We start from the raw sequence: 10,027 nt of genomic DNA on the forward strand, positions 1-10,027 counted from the left end.
AGGATTTGCGTAACAGAATATACACGTGGAAATATGAAGACTTCAAAAAGCGCCCTGGAAGCCCGTAAACGTGATCTATACATGAACATTTTCTATGATTATGACTTATAAATGAAAATTTTAAATTAACTCTGAATATAAAATGATATCGAGAGACTCATAACTTGTAGTTATAAACTTACATCATCCCCTCCCTGTATGTTTCACTCGCAAACCAGATAAATTATTGTTTGAGTATATTGTATGAATTAATTATCGTATTACTTGAAGCAATGTATCTGTGATCCGTCTCATTGTTGACATAGGTTAACTATTTATAATGTAGTTAACAAAGTTTAGATATATCTTTTGTCATTCAGTGATTTTTCCTGTCGTGATAAATGTATCGAAATCGAAAAAAAAAAATCAAAAAATTTAGCAGGTATCTTGAAAAGAATATTCGTACGCAAAGAAGGTACTGTGTTGTGCTGAAAGTTAACGGAATTTATAATGTTTTCTTGATATCATAAACCTCCACAATTTATCAAAACTGAAATTGTGTGAGCCGTACAATATATAATTTCCAGCTGTGTTTTTATTAATAATATGTACACTTAATGGCTGAAGTAAATTAATCGCGTTCCCATCTTTTGATATTATATTTTACAGCTATGACTTCGTTTCTACTATGTGTAATTTATGACTGAACTACTTCGGATTCATCATCTGACGAACTTTCAGGTTCATCCTCCGAGGGACTATTAGAACTCGCAGAATCTGATTCTGTTCTCTCCTCAGAATTTGAAACATCATCTTCATCTGCAACAAGCTTCTGTTCGTCATTGTCGTCCTTAGTGTGTTGGTTTTGTTTGGTTCTCATCTCCGTCTTCAATTGTTTATCATCGATTAAGCTTTGTAAAGCTTCTTCTTTTGTAATATTTAACCAGCTGTTAGGTAACTCAAAATCATAGTAATCAAAGTATTCCTTCCTAGTCTTTACAAGTGCCCATTGCCAGAATAGTTTACCAGGATCACTTGTAGAAGGAAGAACATCCCAGTCTGGGCAATACTGTTTGTAATCTTTACAATGGAATTCTTTATCAGTAATCGTACACATTGCATCAGGAAGTAGGATGGATGAAGAGCAATCCTCTAATACCAGCCTATTAGTACCAGGGTATGTTTCGTCTGCCATACCTCTAGGACGATGTAAATGAGAAGAATGTACTGTATGACTCTTCATAATATTATCACAGAACATACCACACATTGGACAGGTTTTCTTACAAACATTCGATAGTCCTGCTGCTATTTTCAAGGATGAGTGGTCTAATGCAGGACAGTCGTCTTCCTCCCGTGGATTCCATTCATTTATACGCTCTTTTAAAAGACGAGAGACTTCCAGAGGACGAGGATTATCATAGATGTCGTATGTACGTCGCACTGACGAGTCTATATCAAATGTCTCTAACAGACGACCAATCCAGTCAAGATATGAGTCATTGCGATCTAAATTGTTCTCCATTTTGGTCAGATCGTCGAGGACAGTTACAAGTAATTTATCAATTTCTTTGTTTTCTATACCATCACTGTTTTGGGGTATTAAGTACTCACAGTAGTCATCAGACCATGCCATGATGTCAAAAATAGTTGAATGAAATAAATCACCTTCATATGCATGCTTAATCCCGTATCGACTTTCGTATTCAAAGACGTCCCAAGGTAAACTAAATCGTTCAGTAAGTTCACTGTAATCAAAATTCTTTACAAAATGTTCATATTTTTTCGTTAAGTCTCTTCTCATGTAGTAATTAAGGACCTCTGATAGGTTGGATTCCAAGTTACTTTGAGTTATAAAACTACCAAAGGTATTTTTCACTATATCCTCTTCCCGGTCAAAAAAAATACTGTAATTATCATCACTAACCTCTGTATACTGAAAAACCTCATTAAATGCCCTACCACACAAGTGCATAAGTCCTTTTGCAATTAAACTATTTGGTAGTTTTATGTCACCTTCTGTCTTTTTCGAAAGATTTTTAAGTGTTTTGCGCACTAGCAATTGAAAAACATTTCCATCAAAATGCTTTCTCTTTTGACCCTTGAGCTCATTTATCGATGATTCAATGGATTGTATCATGGTATTGATAGCTTTCTGTTTTTCATATTGAATTATTTTATTTTCCGGCGTTTTGCTTTCTCTTTCACTAGGGCCTTTCTCTTCTTTGAGAGTAGTAGCTCTATTTTTCATCCAAGCCTTGACCTGCTTATCGTTGATGTACTTTGAACAATCTGATAATTCGATGTGTTTCTCTATTCCTCCTTCCTTTGATAATAAATTATGTATATCGCTCCCTATAGCCATATCTCGTGTCATTCTTAACAATAACTTATCACATAACGTTTTAATATCAGACGGCGATATTTGGATTTGTGTGATACCACTCTCTTGTTTGATTTCTTTCGTCCATTTTTTCCACAAATCCACCAGTTCATGTTTATTTCTGACATGCATATACATTCTACGTGTATAAGATAGGTATCCATGGAATGTATTTGCATGCGGTAATTCCTCAGTAACTGCCGTTGTACTTGCTACTTCTTTGACGTCAGTAATCATCCTCACCAACCATTTTGGTCCCAGATTTGGCAAATTATTTTCAAGTTTCTTAATCTCGTATTCTTCCGTTATTCTTTGTTGTGCCTGTTGTCTTGCATCTTTCACTGCACTATGAACATCCTCCAGAAATCCTCGTTTATGTCTGGAAATCATGCTCTTGCGAGGATGATCTAAAACGTACTTTTCTACTAAATCTCTCAGTAGTCCGCTTTGCCTTTCCACTTCATCATCTAAAGGTGTTATCAATGACTCAACACTGCCACCTTTTTCCACTGCAGATTCTACGCCGCCAATACTGTCATGAGTTTTATCCATTATTGCTTGTCTCATTTGCACTATCCATTCATTATAACAGAGGCAAAACTGATTGTAATCTACAGCTTTGACACTGTCCTTAAAATTAAAGACAAAGTTTTCCTCTTTAACGGCGCTCCATACATCTCTCACGCGATCTGTGAATGTAGATAAAGTTAAATCTGGAGTGATTATTTTATTTCTGACATCTTGTAAGAGTCCTCGTTTTATTTTGATAACTTTCTCTCCATACATATGATTTGGGGGCGCCATTCCTCCGGTCCATAGGCTTGGCACGTACTGCAAATCTTCGTCAAATTTTAAATCTACAACGTCGGAAAACTCCTTATAACGACCCTCCAAGCCTTCATCTTCTGCAGCAAACTTTGTCGCCTCATCAAGTGTTTCTTTAATCTTGTCCGCACTTCCTTTATTCCTGTCTGCTGCTGTTAGATCGGATACTCGTTGTTGAATTATTTTACATCTGCATTCTAAATCAACCTCCTTCATCCGCATCAGCGCATGCGCAGCTATTTGTAAAATACCGGCCACGTCCGGACCGATGTTTTCACCACTTATGTTGAAAATCGTTACGTTAGCAATACTCAGTGCGAACGTGACCAGTTCATTATCATACCTATGGTCATCGTGATCAATAGACTTTATTCCTTCAGTGTCAACGATAATGAAATACTTGAAACCCAACTCTTTTGCGAGGTTTTCTTCAATTTTCATAAATCGAGCGAATAGACCACGTGTACAACGTCCTGCCCGAACGGGAAACCGTAAACCAAACATACTGTTAAGGAGGGTAGATTTACCACTACTCTGGACACCAACGACACTAATTACAAGAACCCTTGGGTCGTGTAAATGTTCTGTCATTTTGTCAAGAACCGCGGTAATCCACGTTATTGGTACGAACCCAGTGTCACCATCCATCAATTCAAATGGATGCATCTGTAAAGCTAAACTCATAGCTATCGATGGAAACAAAGGTATATCAGCCGTTTCCTTTGATAGGGCATGTTTGTCATAAATATCCATGTATGCCTCGTACAGTTGACCCATCTCTCTTAGAAAATGTTCACTTCCAAAATTTTCACATCTGACTTTCGAATGAGATGCATCTATATTCTCACAGTTTGTAATTGCTTCTTGTACGTCTGACCTATTTACTTCTCCAGAGTCTTTGTTTTCTGCAGTAGAGATTAATCTCATAGTTTTGGTTGTATCTTCACTCACTAATTCTTGTATCTTGTCATGAAGAAAACAAAATATGTACTGAGAACGAGCGAAGTTGTTTTCTGTGTCCTTTATACCATTGTAAAATATTTTCATCGTCTGTGAAAAGTGATTTTGAAGTTGTGTTTCTCTTTTGTTTTTCTTTCCTGTATTATTCTTTTCTCTGTGTTTTTCAAAAGACCAATCTTCCCTAATGTTATCTGAATCAAATCGAGTTTTATCTAATTGGACCCACTCCTGCCATGATTCTTGTAACGGGAAACATTTCTTCTTGAATTCTAGACAATCTTTGAACGGAATACTCTGGAATATATCTTTGATGAGCTTCCTTGCATTTTGGTTCTCATTTTTCTCGTCATCAAAATCTATATCGCTGTCTGTGGAAATTTTGGTCACATTTTCCAGTGAACCGCAAGATTTATCTCGCTGGTAGCATTCACTTACAAATTCACATAATTTATGTTCAAGGCAGTTTATTTGAGTATCCCCCACAAGTATCGATTGACTATTTAACAGGGGTCTCATATCTGGGATATTCGTCTCCTTTCCAGTTACTTCGATAAACAGAGATTTGGTTGACGCGCTTTTAATATTTCTAACGTACTCTTCAGAATCTGCCTTGTTTACTTCTGAAACAAATGTTATGGTCAAGTCTGCTGTTTTGCAACAAAACTCTGTTTGGATCGGGAAAGCTCTACAATCTCCTCTTAAATTAAGAAATGTTGTTACATTCTTGATTGTTTCTTTATCTGTGCCCTTCCGAGGGAGAAACCAAACGCTCTCAACAGTTCCTAGTGAATATTTTGGCTTCACTTTGTCACTTTCGCTATTTAAGAAAAAATGATGTAAATCATATCCTTGACACAAAGACAACATGCGATTAAGTATTTGTGACTTAGAGATATACACATCGCCAATTCGCAAAATGGCCACAGTAAATGTTGGGTGAGTTATGATGGATTTTTCCAGGGAGAATGGATCATCTTGTCCTTGCCATTTTTTGACGATTCTACGGCAAGCCCAACGAAGTATTTCAGGTTTCTTTTCTCTTACCCCTTGGAGGAGGAAAGGTACTGCTAACTGGCAGGCTGATAGTTTTTCTAAAATATCTTGTCTGAGAAAATCATCAGAACAATGGAGAAGACTAAAAATGAAATCGCGCATACTGATATTTTCTGGAAGAAGATTCTGAGATAAAACAATCCTGTGGTCTAGTGAAGTGATTTTCTGCCAGAATGTGTGCATTAAACTGGTGTTAGTACTACAATCACGTACAATAAGAAACTCTTGCAGGGTAAGTTTGTTATAATGTTTACCAACTAAACCGATGCATTCTAGTAAATCTTCGAACGTTTTTGGTAGGTCGTCTTCCTCTTCATCATTTGAAGATTCTGGTTCACTTGGAAAATCATGGTCGCTGTCATCTATATAGGCAATTAAAAAGAACGAAAAGTTATGAAACAATAATTTATATTCAAATCATGCAGACTTACATAGATATTGGCTAGGCCCAAATTCAGTTCAATTTTACGGATTTAGAGCTGTTATTTTTGGCAGAAGCGAAACCACTGGGGGAGGGGAGAAGAGGGGGTGTTGCAACTTGACTGTTGCTATTAATAAATACAAAACAGTCTACAGATCTCATTTTGGACCACTCGGATATGAGTTAGCTGCGTACACCTATACCCACACGTAATATTAAGTAGTTGTAATTGTTTCATACCGTTAATATGTAAAAGGACGTTGCTACTAAGAGTATTGGGACTCGTGCTTACTCTACTCTCCCAAACTTCTGCCAAACTACTTACATTTTAAAACACACGCACGCAAATCCTTATTAAGAATATTGGTAAACTTACGAAAATGGTAGTACCATTTCGCATGTTCGCCCTCTTCAGGATCTGTTGATGACCTCCCGTTACAAACCTCCACAGAACAGACGTCGGACAGCCACCCACGCCTATCCCAACTCGTATCAGTCGTAATGTCATGCCATGTGTATTAGTGCAATCTTTAATTCCCTGACTTTTAGTTGAGAACAAACTTTGGCTTCCCCTTACACCACAAAAAAATAGCTACGCCCCTGCAGCTAAGTATCCGTAAAATTAAAATGTCTCGTAAACTGATACCGTAGTTCTCTTCAAATATTCAGTATATGAAAGGTTTATTTCTGACGGCATTTACTTTACGTTCTGTTCGTAGTTTTGTGTTACGGCTGAGAGTGATATCCAATCATTGAAACGTTTGGGATTCTATAAATGTATCGAGTTACCCTCCCAGCCCCCCCCCCCCCCCGGCCCCACCCGCATTACAATACCATATTGAACCATTACATGGGGTTTTATGGCTTTCGAAGGCATAGTTTAATGGTAATTGAGGCGGTTAATTTCTATGAGGAAAATTGCTTATTGTAGTCACTTTTGAAGTTAGTGATTCGAGGCAATTTGTCCGACAAAATGATAATGTACTGTTTTCGTTACCTTTCCCGTATGCAAAATTGCATAAAATGTTAGCTGCATCACGTTTGTGGACCTTCATCAGAGCAGCTTCCAGCCATGACAGATCATTCTCTGTAAATAACCCGTTGTTTCCAATGTTTGCCAAGACTTGTGGTTGTACACCCGTGTTTTCAAACCTAAAGTTCTTATCCTCATCTTTTGCTATATCCACTAGTTTCTCCAGATCTTCTGTACTAAGTTCAGCTTCAACTTCAGTTAGCATATTCAAATATCGAGAATCTGTAAACATTAAAAATAAGAAAATGTTCTATCCATCACCTAATAGCTCAAAAGAGAGATAAAATATGATTTATCAAATCCCGTTTTTTAATTTGTAATGTTTATATTCGATATATATATATATTAATTTGTTAGTATGTTCACTGTAGAGTTCATAATTACTCAATTTTGGCAAGGTCCGGTAACTAAAAGCGACTGGTTGCGTATATGTAAAGTCTTTAATATCAGGGAAATATTCGTGATCTAAAAATTATGTTCTTAATGGTTGATAACTCGAGACTATTACTTTCAAAAGAAATATCGTCATTTAACCTGGTTGACTAAAAAAAATACCATGAGTAGTGGATTTAGCTATATAAATTTGTAAGCAGAAACCCATTTTCATAGAAAATTCTAGTAGTAAAATATCCAATAACGTTAGAAAGGCATGATAGAATACGTTATAGTGTAGTTAGTAAAGCAAACTAACATCAACAAGCAGTGTGAAAAACAAGTGAAAGAAGATTCATGACATGTGTTGGTACGGGACCTTAATAAAGGAATAAAGAAAAGAAATAAAAACACATCAGTGATTGAAACCTTAGCGGTAAACCACAATGCAATATGTATACGATTATAAATATGTTTCAATAACATACTGGTCTCTTCGTGAAACGTCTTTCGACGCTTCGCAGGTTGATTTCTACTCGGATCTTCTGCATCCATCAGTTCCATCTTCCCTTCACGGATTGTGTAGATTATTCAAGTGTAGCGTCAACTGCAGAGGAAAGATTGTTTCACGTTAGGACATGCTATTACACTGCCAAACCCGACTATCAACACTACATAGTGTTTGTACCTATGAACGCACTGAGTGCCAAAATAATCATTAACATTTCTAACATTGTCAAATATGAATTTATTCGTAGACATTTTGTTAAAGACATAAACGAGCATTAAACTATACCAAACTGACATAGATTAAACAGTGAGAGTTGGAAGAGAATGTGGTCACCAATTCATTTATTTAACAGTTACTTATGTAGATTGTGAGTAAACTAGATTACATGTTCAATATTTCTTTTAATCGACTATTAATTTACATTTTACGTAAAGGCGTTATGACGAACTGGCCAAGTGACAAATCAATCATTGCACAACTTTTTGTTTACAGTTGTAAGTCTGTTGATGTACAACTAAAACAACTGAAAGTAATGAGGTCGCATCATTCAGTGGTGCTAGCTAACATTGGGAACAAACCAACATACCAATATTTGTTACTCTTTTCCAATGGGACGTTACTAATACGCACTGTTTAGTAGTTAAACGTCATACCCCGCAAAGTAGTTCTTCGTTGCACAGTAGTACAAAAACAAAATGGCGATCTGAGGTCTCATAAAAGGAGATCAAAGTGCAATCTTTCTCTTTGTCCCGAAGTTTAATTACGACAACGCAATTTTAAGTCTTTCAAAGGCTTCCAGGTTTGGTTTTCTATGTTGCGATATATCCGTAACCTGAGTCCACATTTACCGAAACTTCTACATATTAATGGATCTTTTCTCGGTTTGATTACAAGCCATAACTTCCTTACAGTAATATCAACGGATAACTTTCAAATGATCGAAAGATATTAAAACTAAACACGGTACTTCCAGAAAAGAAGTCCAGCTAAACTCACCACGATATTATTAGACCTATGCGATAGAAAGTGATATTTCTTCCGTCGGATTTGGTAAGCAATACCTTATAATACCACCATTGGTTCGATAGTCATCAAGCATGCTGACTCAGAACCACCGTATTGCAAGGGATATTCAACAGTCCATGATGTAACCTACTTATGTGTGAGCAGTTATACATGTGTAAGCTGTTTGTAATACGTGAGTAGAATGTAGCTTGAATTTATCGTTCAAACTTCATATTTACCCAGCGAAATTTCGCGAGTTCAAAACGCAAGAGTAAGCATATACATAGACAGTGTCCATCAAACTTTATTTGTCACATTGCAACGAACCAGCTACTAAATAATTTAATGGATGAAAAAGTCTGTAAAAATGGGTCTACTAACGTCTAAATTGTACTTGATGCGTTATAGCCATCTCTACTATACATTGAATTTATTTTTGCCTGCGTGATGAAAGCTGCAGCACTGATCATTCTTACTAGGCTGACAATTAAAGGCAGCGAATCCTATTCAAAATGGTATGCTTTGTTTTTAAAACTCTACATGGCAATGCGCCGACCCACACGTGGGTGAACTGTTGACTTGACGCTATTGTGGGCACATTCTTCGCTCGTAAGCCCCGTCACTGCACTAACCATGTGTAAATCAGAGGTTTATCATGATAGGGCTTTTGATATTTGTGCACCACGTCTATGGAACGCCCTGCCGGTACTTTTTGTTTCACTACCGTCAGATTGTTGTAAGTCACAAATTAAAACTCATCTTTTACCACGTAATTTAATGACTGATCTAGCTTTTGGTCTTTAACTTTTTATATTAATTTCAATAATTTTATTGATTGAAATTTTTTTCCTTTCTTGACTTTGATTACTTTACTCTAATGTATCTTACATTTTTTAAATAAATAAATGTTTATTATTAGTTATTGTTATTATTGTTAATTATAACTGTTTATAACTGTTTTTGGTTGGCGTTACAATCAAATTACTTTTTTACTTGGTTGGCTCATTGTCATAGAAACCTTCCCGTTTCTTTCATCAGAGTTTATCAAGTTCCTTTATTTCGTGTATTGTAGCACGTTGTCAGACAAGTTAGGAATTCTCCACAGATTTAAGTAAAAGTATTCGTAATTTCGATGACGGCACCGGCAATCTCACTTTGGGATTGCATAAGGATGCTACCTTGTCACCACGGGTTTCTCACTGTAAAGTATTGCCATTAGAACACGAAGACATATCTCCGTTTACAATTTGTTTTGGAGAGCTAAATTAATGTTATCCTATTTGGATAGGCTAAAGTATAATGGTCACACCATGAAATACAACTGGTATTGGTCCACGAACAGAAGCAACAACAGTATTATGAGAAGGCAGCTTGAAATGATTGAAAAATCAGTTTTTAGATCATATAAATACATTTTGAAAAAATAAACAGCATGTTAAAAATTCTGAGAGCCTATCGGTATTTGACCAGCACTAATGACAACGT

General features: G+C 36.3%; 1 protein-coding gene across 1 annotated transcript; it reads right to left on the reverse strand.

The window, feature by feature from the left end:
* Window positions 1–676: 676 nt before the first annotated feature.
* LOC139971839 (interferon-induced very large GTPase 1-like) lies at window positions 677–7,590 on the reverse strand. Its single transcript, XM_071978613.1, has 3 exons — window positions 7,515–7,590; window positions 6,619–6,876; window positions 677–5,562 (listed from the first exon to the last, which is right to left on the reverse strand). The coding sequence occupies exons 1-3, from the start codon at window positions 7,588–7,590 to the stop codon at window positions 677–679; spliced, it is 5,220 nt and encodes a 1,739-aa protein (XP_071834714.1).
* Window positions 7,591–10,027: the final 2,437 nt, after the last annotated feature.

This window comes from Apostichopus japonicus, chromosome 1 (assembly GCF_037975245.1).
Source record: "Apostichopus japonicus isolate 1M-3 chromosome 1, ASM3797524v1, whole genome shotgun sequence".
Lineage (NCBI taxonomy): Eukaryota > Metazoa > Echinodermata > Holothuroidea > Aspidochirotida > Stichopodidae > Apostichopus > Apostichopus japonicus.

What these genes read in the sequence shown, in the direction of transcription:
- LOC139971839 (XM_071978613.1), bottom strand. Translation starts at nt 7,590, where the DNA reads ATGGAACTGATGGATGCAGAAGATCCGAGTAGAAATCAACCTGCGAAG. An exon ending in GACGTTTCACGAAGAGACCA is followed by an intron (nt 6,877 to 7,514) that starts GTATGTTATTGA and finishes TAATGTTTACAG; the next exon opens with ATTCTCGATATTTGAATATG. An exon ending in CAATTTTGCATACGGGAAAG is followed by an intron (nt 5,563 to 6,618) that starts GTAACGAAAACA and finishes TTGCCTATATAG; the next exon opens with ATGACAGCGACCATGATTTT.